The sequence below is a fragment of the Colletotrichum navitas genome, assembly GCF_030913465.1.
Source record: "Colletotrichum navitas strain CBS 125086 chromosome Unknown LY79scaffold_11, whole genome shotgun sequence".
NCBI classification, from domain to species: Eukaryota; Fungi; Ascomycota; class Sordariomycetes; order Glomerellales; family Glomerellaceae; genus Colletotrichum; species Colletotrichum navitas.
This window is the reverse complement of record NW_026850557.1, coordinates 519,918-534,267: the sequence shown is the minus strand read 5'-3', so window position 1 is coordinate 534,267 and position 14,350 is coordinate 519,918. Positions and strand designations below refer to the sequence as shown.

Genomic DNA, 14,350 nt, shown 5'->3' with positions numbered 1-14,350 from the left:
GGTGGTTTGATAGGTCGAAAGTCTTGGGCATGGGGCGCTGCGCCGGATCTAGTGTATCTGACATGCAGCCGAGGAGGGTACGCTGTCAGGCGACAGCGGGGTTTCTCACGCCGAGGCACATACTTTCATCGGGATGCCTGTCCATCCTTCAAGCTGCACGCGTGGCATTGGCCATATGTATGCGCATGGACCGGCCTAGTGCACATCGAGTAACCAAAGCCTCGCAGGATTGTTCATAGGGGAGAACTACCAACGTAAACGGCCACAATCAAATTGCCACCGTCCTCAGCTGACGGGAGAGAACATGCCTTTGTACAACTCCATGTGCTTACATGCATCCACTTCTGCGAGTTCGAGATTCACCACCTTGCATAATATGATGTCGCTGGTTAGTCATGTAGGCTAGGTATTGACACTGATTCTGAAGTTCTGTATGAGTTAGTTATTAATTGGCTCTAAAACATTCCATGAAATCAAAACCTGCGTATATATAGTACCCAATATGTTAAGGGAATGCGAACGCTTCTTTACCCTGTTCGCGCTGTTGGCTTTTCACTCGTGATTTGCGCCAGAGGCACTATTTGGCTAAGTAGTATCCTACAGGCGACATGTCTTGAGTTTCTCATGGCTGGGAATTTCCCAGTCAAATCCTAGACCTGGCCATAGTTCCTGGAGCCCCTCAGCTTTGAGGAGAAAGTCACGAACTGATTCATGAATGAATTGAACCGTAGGTCGATTGGTCTTGGTAATCTCCGCTAAGCCTTTTGAAGTACCAATGACGCATACCTCAGTGCTGCCACCGACATCCGAAGTGCTGACTTCCGGAAGCTCTCCGTCGATCAGGCCCTTCAGTGACGGGTCTGACCACATAGCATGGCGAAACTCTTCGGGTCTTAAGGCACGCCTGGCACAAAGAATCCAGAGAACGCAAAGTAGAAGCTGGTCCCTATCAGTGTTGTCGCGTCCCAGCATGTCCTTGAACAAGTCGTGGAGGCCGCTGGGCATCTCTGCCAATCTCTTCCTCAAGGCTATTCCACCTGGGGCATATTCTTTGTTGAGGACATCGACAACCAATACAACCCATAGAAAAACCCCTGAGGCTTTCCCGATAAGTTTGGGCCGTAGTTCCTCTTCGAGTTCCCGGTTGTGGATGCGTAGGCGGCTTGACACGTAGCTGTCCAGGTCTTCGGTGTGGCCTTTTTGGTCTTCTAAAGTGAGCTTTATCCCCCCCTCTCTGTATGAATATAGGGATAATGGCGGCTAGAGAAGCATATACGCAGTTCGATGCTAGCCTGTGTTGCTTCCGCTGTAAGGTCTTCAAACTAATCAACCATATCCATGACTTGCTGTTCATCGCATTCATCGGGAGCACCAATGAAACAAGTAAAGTGCTGTTAGCCAAGTTAGAGAACAGCTTTATGAAATATGTTTTTGAGTGTGTCGAGGGGAGGGCAACCGCCCTTATGCTGAATGACCAGGCCGTCCAAGACTGACTGAAGCTCAGGGTAACCTCGAAGCAACTGTAGGAGAAGAGACCGGTGCATACCCTCAAGTGACCTTTCCAAATTCTCTCCCCAAGCATAAAAGAAAAAGCAGGCGATGAGGGTTTGTCTGCCACGTGCCCTAGCAATGTAGTTGTACAGGTATTTCATAAGCGTAGACTTGCCTACACTAGGCTTGCCATGAATCCACAATAAGCTATGGTGTTCCGCTAGCATTTCTGGCCTTAGCCACTCGTTATAATTGGGGCTCTTCAGAATCCAGCAACATGTTTTGTTATAAGCGGCTTTAATAGAGGTTTAACGAGAATCTAGTTGATCAAACTTAAGAGACTCTAGCGATTGCCGCCGATAATCGTTCAAACTGTTGTGGCCTTAACCATTTATGTAAGCAGTTGTAATAGTTACAGTCCAATATTCGGTAGATAAACCAACCATTATCAGGGAAGTAATTACATTCTATAGGCGAATAGGCACTAGGTAATACTGCCAACAACTCCGTTACGTACGCAGCCGCAGTCACTGCAGCATATTTCTGCCACGTTTTGCTCTTGCGAGAATCTGCATAATCACAAATTCCTCGTATAGGGAGGCAGGGAAAGTTGCCCATCAGACCAGCAACCTCCATCTCAAAACACATAACATCTAGCTCTCGGGCAATATTGTCCCGCTGAAAGGCACTTCTCATGACCTGGTTGCCCAAAGCCATTGCGCCATGATGTATATACAGATCGTCTGTCCTTCTAACACTCCGTAGAACCAGCCAAGACTGGTCACAGGACTCGCATGCACTGCAGTCTAGAGCTAGAGAAACGTGGTCGTACGCTGACAAGAACAGATGATCTGGCAAGTTAGGTCAATAGTAATCTAAGTTCTCGCCAAATCTCTCCTTGAGAACAGTCGGGATGCTGCTCTTGCGGCCATCGTGTTTGGCTCGGAGTGCAGTGACAGCTGTGCGTAGCAGTAAGGGAGGCGTCTTGTATATTGCCGTCCGCTGGAGATCTCCGTCTCGGATAACTTTTCCGAAATCATATTGCATCGCCCTCGACCCGACAACAACGTCTCCCAAGCGTATGTCAGCAAGACATGGTGCACCACCGCCTATTCCCACCATCAGGCATACGCGAATTTTCGGAAAGGTTCGTTTCAGGTTGGCCATGACGTTCGCCGCATTGTTCGTGCCATGCTCTCCTTCCGGTAAGCATGCAATGACGACATTGTGCCCCTTGATTCTGCCAGGTATGTAGCAATTAGTGTGCTCGTCGTATGGGGGCAGTTGGGTGTGTCTCTCGTCCAGCATTGCGATAGCTGCCGTCATCTCCAGATATAGTGCGCAGATCCAGGCGATAGTGTAGTCATGGTGGTGAGTTCTCTTCTGCTTTTGAGGATGTGAAATGACCTCTTCGTCCTGTTCCTAAGGTCTTTTCCTGTCCATTGCATATGAAATGTAAGATGTTTCAAGGAAACAAGGCGCGCCTCGGTGGTGATTGACGTGAGCGTTGTGAAGAACTTGGAAAGCAAAGCACCGTGTCCGTCTCAGCTTGACGTGGGAAACGTGGGGAGGGAACCAACGGTCCAACGTGTCGGATCAAACCCCGTCAGCCCACCACCATTGATTATGCTAGGAATACATCGCAGTTGACCTTGCGCCTCGGCAAAGGCGCTCCAGCCTGATTCCACAACGTTTGGTGAGCTTAGCGGCTTTTTGTCACCCTGTCAAGGCTGTGTTTGTTTGACCTGATTAGAAACATAATAGTGAGACATGCATAAGAGTCCAACACGCTTAGCCGGATTCATGCTCGGTATCTCACTTGCCCAGGGAATATTAGACTAGAAATGTGTCACGATATATAAGCTACTATTACTGCCCACGTAACTAACGGTATCGTTTTGTTACGTGACAAAATGTCTACTAGCTACATGTAATGAACTACAGCGTCTGGTTTTTTGAGAGAGGAGTTCCTGTTCTTCCTAAGTCTACTTACAAGAAGATTTCTGGGTAGAAATGCCCTAATTTATATAGGTCTATCTTTTGGTAATCTACATCTATAGTACTTACTACTAGTACAAGCCATATAAAGCTATACTAGCTTCACGATACTATATAACCAAGTAGAAACTAGAGTATTTAGCTTTTCTTATTTCTTTAAGATAATACTGAAATGTGTTGTAACTAGTAATAGAGAAACGAAATAAGGTGCAAGAAGACATGGGTCAAGTTAAATGAGGTGAATTAAGGTTGATCTTCTCAAGGATTTCCGTGAGGTCGTCTAAATACAAGAAATACGTAAGGTTAGGGTTTGTTGCTAGTCGGCTTGTACACTATGCTTAGTTGTTGTACATGATCGTTTTTGACCAAACGTTCTTGCCCGCCTCGTGTATGATGGCCTAATTTGCAGCACCTCTACTCTGCGCTACACCCCAATTCCTTACTACGATGCAAAATACCCAAAGCAACTGTCGAATCGGACTTTGCTTTAACCGTAATTCCATAATGGAAACTAACAACAGTGCGGTAGGATACACTATAGTTATTATATTTATCATTCTGGGTCCCTATAGATAAAACAACCCTAGTACACATGATCGACGGCGTCTACATCTAACAGCTGCTACGCTACCGAGGAAACTAGTCAACGCAAACATCGGCATGTCACAACCCATCTCAAACGTTTTTTTGTCTTCTTCCCCTTCCCTCATAAGACTTATCCTTATGTCTACTAAATACCTGCTACTGAGCAACAAGGCCTATCACACTCGATCGCTGGCTGCTGCTTGAGGCATTGCGTGGCAGATGCCACAACCTCGACAGAGGTTTGATCGGTGAGAGCTACGAGTTGTGCCTGTACGCCCTGCACAAGCTCGTCGATTACCGAAGAGGCGGCATAGTGCCCGCTGATCATGGCGGCGACAATGCCGCGGAACAGGCCGCAGGCATCTCCCGCTACCCAGGCGGGAGCATCGAGCAGGCGGAGGTTGCTGTCGACCTTGGGGTACCACCCGATGCCCTCGAGGGTGGGCCCGATCAATGTGGCCTCCTCATCGCCTCCCAGATCATCGTACGTCTCTGATAGGCGCCGAAGACCCTCTGTCATCTTGCCAACCAGCTCCGGGCCGTAGATCCCTTCCATGGTCGCTACTGCCTCGGTATCGCCGCGCAGAAGGCCCTGCGCCGAGAGCTGAAAGTGCGCCTCGGGCCGCTCCATGGCACTGAGGACGTGGTCGAGCGACTTGCGGGCCAGCTCCTGGTCCAGGATGCGCGTGTTGAATCCTGAGTTGGACCGACCGGTGGGCGGGCAGTCAGAACGACCGGAGACAGTCCATAGTCCATTGGTCTCAGTCAGACAGGTCTCGCCCTCACGGCAGACGCAAAAGGTGCGCCACTCGACGCTGCCGTCACTCTCCCGAACACGCAACTTTGGGTCGAGCTGGGGCATATCACGGAAGAATGCCCGGTCGCTACGCTGCTGGATGCGAAAGCCAACTTCGAGGCGGTGGAACTGGTGGTGTCTCGTCATACGGCGCAGGCTGCCCTCAAGGGGCCCGAAGCGGCCGGTGGTGATGAGAAGGCGGTTCGCGCCAAGGCGCGAGACCTTGCCCGTGGAACGGTCCTCCACCTCGATGCTGAAAGAGTCCGTGGCGGCATCGTACGTGGCGTCCCGAACGGTGCACTCGTTCATGACTGCACCGCCGATATCGCTGACCATCTCGTGTACGAGCTTGAGACGCGCATCGAGCGACAGATAGTCCGAGGGGTAGTCCTTTAGCTTCCACTGCTCGCTCTCCACCATGCCCGCCACCGAGTAGGCGTCGGGGTTGCTGGGGAAGGAGGGTGTTTCCAGACCCGCCTGGTTCAGGACGTTGCACGTCCAATCGTACGCCTCGCGCAGGTCGCTGTCGCGCGGCAGGGACCACAGCTCCGATGCGGAGGGAAAGAAGGAGAACTTTCCGTCAGAGAAGAGGCCGGCACCGCCGTGTCCACGAGTGGCGTCCTCCGGCAGGTATCTATCACGGTCCTGCACGGCCTTGCCGCTGTCGAGGATAGTGAACTGAATACCAGTGCCCTTGAGACGCGCTGCGGCAGCGAGACCCGCCGGTCCCATGCCGATGATGATGATATGAGGACGCCCGATGATGGCCATTTCGATTAATCTTGTTCGATAATGGAGGTTATCGTCACAAAAATGGTGGAAAAGAATAGGATTCTGGATAAAAGGGAGTGAGAGAAGGGTAGAACTTGCAAGTTTGAGTAAGTGATCTGGCAATATTGCTCAGTGGAATTACTGAGGATTTTATATCCATCCGCCCATCCGTCTTGCACTTCTTTGTTCTTTCGTCAAGAAAATCCATCACTGCCTGTCAGTTGAAGTTGTACAGAACGGAGGGGGCGTCTGAGGCCGAAGGAGGGGAGCAATAGCGGCTGCAGCAGCCACAAACAACAATGTTTGTCTAGGGTTATTGCCACTATTGCTTGCCTCGGAAGACGCCATTCAGGATGAGTATGCGGCCCGGTGGATCCATTATCCAATTGGAGTGTCTCAGAAAGTAAGAATTACCTAGGACTACTTAGCACATGCAGTATGAAGTTGGGTTATATGGGCGTCTTACTACTTGGCATCTAAGTGGTACTTGTAGCAATATATAACAGAAACAATAGTCATACTGCAACGCTTGGTTTTGGAACCCTGAAGAAGATGACGATTCTCATGACTTTTGGTATGGGGAGAAACGTGCGGGGTGATTATGTGACAGTGTTGTTTAAGGCAAAGATGAGGATAGAGGATCCCATCGCCCATATGCTGGCGGGTAATATCATTATTCACAAGGCCCAGTCTGTATGTTTCTATCAATATCGCATCATGCTACGGCATAGCTGTTGACCTCTCAGAGCAATGCTGTCGAAAATGGCAACGTCGTTGTGTGCATTCGCCCCAAGTACGCATGTTGACTCTCTGCTGGGGTGAAATAGGACGGATTACTCGGCTTGAACACTTTGGTATTTTGGCGTATTGCTAACACCCAAATCCACTTAAACTTCAACCACTTTCCACCACCTCCCGCTTGAATGGCGGCCAGACGAGGAGGAACAACAATGTACCAATGTCGGATCAACAGTGCACTTTTCGAGGAGTTATAGTGTTACGAACAGTGTCTTAATTCATGGCCTACTTGTCAGGACTTTTCCTCGCCTGCACGCCAACTTCCGCACCACCCTAGTAGCCGTGGCTAATACGGCGGTTTAGTTACAAGACTCCATGGTACTTTGTTTCTATCTAGATATATTCTAGTATGGTGTGCAGTATCGGATATGGTGCTCCTAATGAGCTTGTCCGGCTTTGTTAGAGTACTGTTATGTACCTGTGCGACCTTAAGAGGGATTCACTTGGATACCTACCTATATCAATTGGAACATCGTTACTTAGATCAATCAAAAGTACTAGAGCAATCATTCCATTTTCTTCAAATGCGTTAGTGCAATGCGAACTGAACGACATAGAGTCCTTCAACAAGGATGTTAAGAGATTCAGGTCACTAAAGCCTGCAACAGGCTAGATTAGGCACTGTGGCTGCAACGGTTTCGGCAAATGTAAATCTGTGGAACAAAGCGATGATGTTGGATACATTCCTCAGTGGGAATACCAGTACTCGGGCCGATCAAAAGTGCCAGCACAATCATGCCATTCCACGTGAATGTCTCGCTATAGTTCTAGCTAAGAGACGCAGAAACCTGTAACAAGAACGAAGGGCCAGAATGCCCCAGGGAGATTGTTAAAATCTCCATGTCATTAGAGCCTGTATTTGGCTAGATTAGCAGTTATGGCTGCAGTGAGATTGGCAAACTAGGGAATCTGTAGAACAAAGAGATATATTGACCAACCCACCCTAGTCACGCCTTCTGTAGGTAGAGAAACGCAAGGATCTCTTCGTTGTGCAAGGGTGGCATTTGTAGGAACAGAGAGCCCATAGCCCGCACGAAGTAACTTTCCTACTTCGTAACGAAATGAAAAAGACAAAGAAGAGGGAGAAAAGAGATAAGAGACTACGAGTTTGAGTGCATCTAGCGTCAAACAGTGTAATAGGAGAACTTTTTAGCGGACTCCAACCTCAGAAACAGCTCTCATTCAATATATAAGGCCATATTGAGCGCAGTATTAATTTAGATAGAACTGCATTTTGGACTTGGTGGCAGACTTGGTCCTGAAGATGTGAGCAGTGGGGGGTGAAAGTGGTTGCAGGATATTAATTGTAGTGAGATCTTGGCCTAGGATTTGTTTCTCGGCTTATTCCGCATCCCTTGCCAACTCACTCCATTAAGCTACGACTTGATAGCGACAAGTTAGCGAAGTGAGAAACAACTTCTTATATTTCCTTCGAGGCCAAGCAGTCGAGATGCCTTCCTCTGATTGGTCGAACCGCGAGCTAGGTATCCGGAGGTCACGGCGCCACAGGCTGGCCTGAGGGCCCCGCACGGCAGGATTGTCATATGTCGACGTTAAAAACTAAAAGAAGATATAGGTAATAGAGAGGAAGAGCAGCAAAGATAATGAAGAACACGTCTATGGCAGGGCGATGGAGACGGAACATCTCCGGATCCGCCTCATATTCTTGCTTTAGGACATCCGATAGCACGTACGTATGCGGACAGGTATGTCTGACTAAACTACGTTGAATCTAGCACTTCATACCAGTCCCACACATGCAGTCGCGGGATTGCACTCTGTATTATCGGAAGATCCCTCGCGCACGTATGGCAGCGGGTAGCAATTTCGGGTCGCGCCGCAAGACGTGTTATAAAAGTCTGAGGCAGCTTGGGAAAGGGGTTGCGAAATGACTATTGCAGCGAAAACTAATAGCACAATAGATGAAGGCACAACACCTTACGTGATTAACCGGAGATATTTGCATTGCTCGACAGTTCTAAACATCTCTCGTCACTACTATTTCATCAGCCGTATCGTCCGACTCACGTTTGAGCGCGAGACGCTCGAGAAAACGGGCCTGGTAGTCAAGGCCACCAAGCTTGTCGCCGTCACCAACTCCATCTTCGCCGACGTTGGCAAGCACTACATCACGCTGTTTGTGTTCTGTGAGCCCGTGGACCTGGAAACCGAGCCGCAGATACGTGCCACCCCTCTCCATGCACCGCGGGGGAAATATGCAAGTTTGTTTTCTCGATTTGTCGGCCTGCAGCACCTAATTGGTCAAGGCACATACGCGAACTGATCATTGAAAAGGATCACGAGACCTGCTTTAAGGTGTTCTAGACCGTAATACTCCTTTGTTTGGCTTTCGGCTTGGCGAGGGATCGTATCGTATCTTGCGGTGAGGGTCAGTTGTGACGTTACACGCAGCCCATTCACCTGGTCGTGTCGTTGGTTGAGCAAATACATGCAGTTAGGTGGGTGGTGTTTGTGTGCTGGCAAACTCGACCGGAGAAAAATGGGACGGTTTCCGCAAAAGGTACGGCACAACGGATTACACGCACACTAGGAACAAGGGAGCATCCGGTACTAGCTCAAAATCTAGACTCGCGAAACGACTGACATGGTGTCTATTGTGCTCATTCATTTGTTCTCCTACGTGCCTGACCCAATCATGTTGTGTGATAAACCCAGCCCTCTACCCTATTCCGAACTCGTACCGTTTTTCGGTGGCTGATGTACTACAGACGAAGTCGTTTGTTGTAAGTACGCTAGGCGGAGATTTTTGCTAATGTATTGAATCTCTTCTCTACCTGTTAACCGTACACGAGGCAGAGTTGTGCAAAGTGACCAGGTTTAGAGGGCTTGGCTATAGGCATAGTCGCAGACTGGTAGCGGACAAACTTGCAGAACCCGACATGGATTATTTAGCCCCGGATGGACAAACATTTGTGGGTTGGAGAAGAGATATACCTGTTCAATATCCTGCAGGAGGGCACGGGCGCCATTGAGTATAACATATGCTGCAAAAGCGTCGCCTTTTTTTATCATCCCTCCTCCAGGAAACCCCTCTGACTTGATCGCTTTCTGCTTGGGCGCGATGGGAGAACGGCATCTTCTAGCCGAGACCTGCTCCGAGGAGCTCACTCCTACAGGACCTCACGTCCTTTCCAGAGACACGGATTCAGGCCAGCAGAACATGCAAGAGAAGACAAAGGCCAATTTCCAACATGCCGAGATTCTGGTATCAGAACCCCCGGCCGGCACAGATGGCGCTCCCGGCAGCAGTGATGTGTCGCTTAGCGAGCCAGACCTCATGGCTGTGTACAGCAGGTTTGCGCCGACACAACGCATTGTCATCATCGCCGTCGCGAGCACCATCGGTCTGCTGAGCCCCCTGAGCTCGAATCTGTACACCCCGGCCATCCCGGCCGTCGCGAGGGACCTCAATGTCTCGACTGACGCCATTAACCTGACCATCACCTCATACCTCGTGCTCCAAGGTATCAGTCCCACTCTCTGGAGCGCCATCGGCGACAGCACCGGCCGCCGCCTGCTCTACCTCATCGCCCTCACCATCTACCTGGCCTCGTGTCTAGGCCTTGCCCTGTCCCGCAACTACCCTGCCGTCGTCGCCCTGAGGGCCGTCCAGGCCGTCGGTTCGGCCTCGACGACGGCCATCGGCGCCAGCCTGATAGGCGATCTGATCCACGTCAGCCGCCGCGGCAAGTATATGGGCAACTACAGCGCCTTGGGCGGAGCCGGCACCGCCTTTGGCCCCGTCATCGGCGGCCTGTTCGCCCAGTACACTGGGTGGCGAGGCATGTTCATCTTCCTGGCGTCTCTGGCCGCGTTCCTCCTGCTGTTCACCGTCCTGCTACTCCCCGAGACGAAGCGCGGCATCGTCGACGACGGGTCAATACCCCCGCCGCGGTACCTTCGCGCGCCCCTGAAGTGGCTCGACGCGCCCAAGTCCGGCGACGGGGCGGCCGATGCGAAGGCGGGCGCCAATTTCCGTATCGATATCGGTGCCCCAGTCCGTCTGCTCGTCGAGCCCGAGTGCCTGTGCATCGTCACCTTCACGGGCATCTGCTACACCGTGTGGCAGGTTACCATGGTAGCGACCGCCACCCTCTACGCGGAACGGTACGGTCTGAACGAGATGAGCATCGGCCTCACTTATATCTCCAATGGTGTCGGCTCCCTATGTTGTAGCGTGCTCACGGGGAAGCTTCTGGACCGTGAGTACAAGCACCAACTCAAGAAGGAACAGGCGGTCCAGCGAGCGGCCGCCGACAACGCCGACGGCTCGCCCACCGTCAAAGAAGTACAGCATATCGAGCTCGCACGCATCAAGCCCGTCATCATCCCAACTGTGGCCTACTTGGTGTCTGTTGTCGCCCTCGGCTGGATCATCGAGTTTCATGTCCACATCGCCGCCTCTATCACCATGGCCTTCTTCGTTGGAGGCCTAGACACCATCATTCTGGCCGCCTTCTGTACGCATTCCACCCCCACCCCTCCCCCAAATGTAACATTTTCTGCAAATCGACTCGTGGAGAAGCACCTCTTGGCTAATACGTTACGCGCACCCCTGTAGCAACCCTCATCGTCGACCTGTTCCGAAGTCAGAGCTTCAGCGCTGCAGCCTCGATGAACCTGTCACGTTGTCTCTTGGCTTCGGGTGGAACCGCCGCCATCGGTCCTCTAATTCGCGCCGTCGGCGTTGGCTGGACATTTACGCTCTGTTCCATCGTCGCTCTGGCTTCATGCTCCTTGGCATTGTTGGAGCTGTGGCGGGGCCGACACTGGCGCGCGAAGCGTATGCGGGCGGCTGCGCAGCGGGAGAAAGCGGCTTGACAAACCGAAACCCGACAAAATAGATGACTCAACCTTTCGCGGTCGCCATGTTTTCTCTTTCATGTAGATAACTTGGGGGATAACGCGACAGGAGTAGTGCGGTGCAATCCCCAAGGATGTGCAAGTGAGGGCCGGATGAGTACCGGGCCATCGTAGCTACTTCACGACACCATTGCTTTTCCAGCTTTGAGAGCCTTAGTAATGCTGGATTGTTACGTAGCCCGGTTACAGAGTTCTCATGTCGTTAATTACATTACGGCGTGATGATAAATCTGAATGAACACCGCCCATGCTGAGATGATCGTAGTGGTTTCTTCGACCATAAACCAATGGAAAGCTAGCAATCCCATCCGCTTTCTCATAGTTAAGCTGCGCTGGGTTGTTAATATTAGTATGTATTGCAGATATTAGAAGAATCCAGTTGCGTTGAACATGCTGTACAGCTTGTACCATACGTCTAGAGGGAACCATCCAGTACCGCCACTGTACTTTCCCTGCATAGCTTGGCTCTTGAGGGTTGTCAGACGGCTTTTGGAGCACGGCGTGGATGTGAGTGAAGGCAACGGGACACGATGCGGCGCTCTCTACGTCTCTTCAAGAAACGGCAATTATGATGTCGTTCAGCTTCTGCTTGATAACGGGGCTGATGTGAACGCGGGATACGATAATTCCTGCGCACCTGTTCAGGTGGCCTCAGAACGTTGTCACCTAGCAATTGTGAAGCTTTTGCTTGAACATGGAGCAAAGATTGAGGCAAACAATATGGCGGGTGATAGCCCACTTATTGAAGCCTCACGGAACGGTCGTTTGGATGTTGTTAGATCTCTTCTCAGCTGGGAAGATGGGGTTGACAATGCCAACGCCGGCTCACTGGCTGAGGCTATTCGGGCTGCGTCAGAAGCAGGTCACTATGTGATCGCACAGCTAATTCAGGAAGCCAGACTCTGTACAGCGGCTTCAAGAGATGACTATGATACTGTCAAGGCACTTCTGGACGAAGGTATCGATCCCAACGCAAGTCCGCATGGTGCTGTGGGCAGCGCACTGGAGGCTGCTGTGAGCAAAGAACACACAGAGATCGTCAAACTCCTGCTTGAGAGGGGTGCGGACGTTAGCGCCAGCATTCGTCTCGCAGCCTCTTCCGTTGGAAGTAGCACGTGGTCTGAGAATCTTGAGCTTCGAGATCTCATACTACGACATGATGTTGCGGAGTAATAGTTCTGATGGATTGGTTGGTGTTGGATCGAAGGGTTCATCGGGCAGTATTCTATTTTGGAAAGGCTTCGTTGCACTATTGAATAGTCATAAAACCACACTCTCTTGTTTTCTTGAGGGCCTTTCTTATGTCAGCTTAATACTATCACTCTCTCAGTTGGGATCAACCTTTCTAAAGGCCTCTACAGCGAGACAATACTGTAGTTGGAATTGACAAGCTGAAGAAACCCTGTGATTCAGTTGGTTCCGAGACCCGATGGGGCAGTGTAGAATATAATCTCAGTGCAGTTCGCAATGCATCATGTATCCAAGTGTTGAAGTTGTTAGCGATGTGCGTTTTTATGAAGTACCGGGGGGCTGGGCCAGCGGAAACTGGAAAGCCAGCTATCGATATATTGTGGTGACCCGGAAAGGTCACAGATCGAACAACTAGACATGTCACCACCAGATGGATAGTCACCCTCCTCATCTTTCATTATCGAATATTCTAAGAACCTCGTAGTATTTTATAGGTATTGTGCCTTGATTAGAGCCAAGGAAGGAAAGGATACTGCGTTGCATTGAGTAGCAGCTATTACACTCGTAATCGTCTGTGTTTCAAGCCTAGCAGACGAACTTTGCGGGTTTCATAGTACATCAAAGTGGATCAATATACGGGTCAAACCCGCTACTGTCGCTTTCTCTGTGGCCGCTAAAGTGCTTCTTGTATATCCTCATACGTCTCTTCGATTTCTTCACGACGGGCCCCGGAAGGAAAGAGCAGCTACCGGCAGTAATTTCTGTGATTGGCAGCCGGGCTCGCACCGTTCTTGAGCAGCCGTCTAACGAGCTCTCAGTCCGTGGAGTGGAAATACTGGGATCATGAACCTCAACGCCATGGTACGCATTTCATAGTTTTACTTGAATCGTTTCATATCTTGCGGCGCGAAAGGGGAGGTGGTCCTGCGACATCAGTACGTAGACGGCCAGAATATTGTCAGAAGATGACTTAGAGCCACTTCCTATCACCTTGATGATAGTTGATTCCAAACTCAAACATCTGAACATTGAGAGTCTTGGCCGTTCCTTTGCCTTTGTTCTCATTTAACCGGACGTTTAGCACCCGTCACATCACATTTATCTCGTTTCAATCAAGCCAAGTCTTCTGCTTGCGACGAAGAGCTAAAGCAAGCAGCCTCCCCCCCCCCCCCCTGTTGCCCTTCTTGGTATGATTCTGTTCCGACCTGTTAGGACCTTGGCTTGGGTTCTCTTCACTCAAGGACGAAACACCAGCACACAGAGATTACCGGCTTACCAGAATGGGTCGATGAGCCTGGGAACTATGTCTCTCCTTGCGGTTGATGTGCTTGTGGAGGCACGACGTGAGGTTGAAGGAAGCTTGTTTTGACGCGAAACCTAGGAGCACGACTTGTAATCCCCAGAAATGTCGGCTTCAGCTTAATTACCCATTATTCAGCCATTCAACGCACGTAGATACGTGGGTAAGGGGGTTCAACATGAATAAGTCACACACTCAAAATGACTCGTCTCGTTTCCCCGACTCCCCTAACCCACTTCACGTCCAAAAGATCAAAAGATCGACGAGACCCCCCCGCTACGGCCCTCCACAGGACCAGGGGATGCCCCTCCGCCTCACCCCCCCGCCCACAACTACAGAGTAAAGACGATCGCTGCGGGGTAGCAGTAATGACGTCCCTCCCCCCAATCCCAGTAAGCTTCCAGCGACTCGGCACAGCTGCCCGCCCCATCGTTGGCCTTTGAACCCGGCGTCCGTCGGTTCGCCGTCGCCAGGGTTTGAACCATCTACATTCCCGATTCTTTCCATTTCTCTCTCTCTCTCTCTCTTTACTTTCT

At 50.8% G+C, this 14,350-nt stretch overlaps 4 protein-coding genes across 4 annotated transcripts; 2 read left to right on the top strand and 2 right to left on the bottom strand.

The window, feature by feature from the left end:
• Window positions 1-145: 145 nt before the first annotated feature.
• LY79DRAFT_647661 (uncharacterized protein) lies at window positions 146-1,544 on the bottom strand (the record flags this gene model as incomplete). Its single annotated transcript, XM_060562493.1, is given in 4 exon segments — window positions 146-1,232; window positions 1,277-1,322; window positions 1,332-1,391; window positions 1,476-1,544. Coding segments are annotated over 4 exon segments (810 nt in total). The 3' UTR covers window positions 146-597.
• Window positions 1,545-4,219: 2,675 nt separating this feature from the next.
• On the bottom strand, window positions 4,220-5,602 carry LY79DRAFT_508961 (uncharacterized protein; the record flags this gene model as incomplete). The annotated part of the gene is made up of 1 exon (XM_060554003.1): window positions 4,220-5,602. One exon carries the CDS (start codon window positions 5,600-5,602, stop codon window positions 4,220-4,222), a length of 1,383 nt encoding a protein of 460 aa, XP_060417551.1.
• A 4,018-nt stretch (window positions 5,603-9,620) lies between these two features.
• On the top strand, window positions 9,621-11,281 carry LY79DRAFT_509035 (major facilitator superfamily transporter; the record flags this gene model as incomplete). Its single annotated transcript, XM_060554015.1, has 2 exons — window positions 9,621-10,920; window positions 11,022-11,281. 2 exons carry the CDS (start codon window positions 9,621-9,623, stop codon window positions 11,279-11,281), a joined length of 1,560 nt encoding a protein of 519 aa, XP_060417550.1.
• Window positions 11,282-11,713: 432 nt separating this feature from the next.
• Window positions 11,714-12,496, top strand: LY79DRAFT_509161 (ankyrin repeat-containing domain protein; the record flags this gene model as incomplete). The annotated part of the gene is made up of 2 exons (XM_060554024.1): window positions 11,714-12,185; window positions 12,246-12,496. 2 exons carry the CDS (start codon window positions 11,714-11,716, stop codon window positions 12,494-12,496), a joined length of 723 nt encoding a protein of 240 aa, XP_060417549.1.
• Between the last annotated feature and the right edge of the window lie 1,854 nt (window positions 12,497-14,350).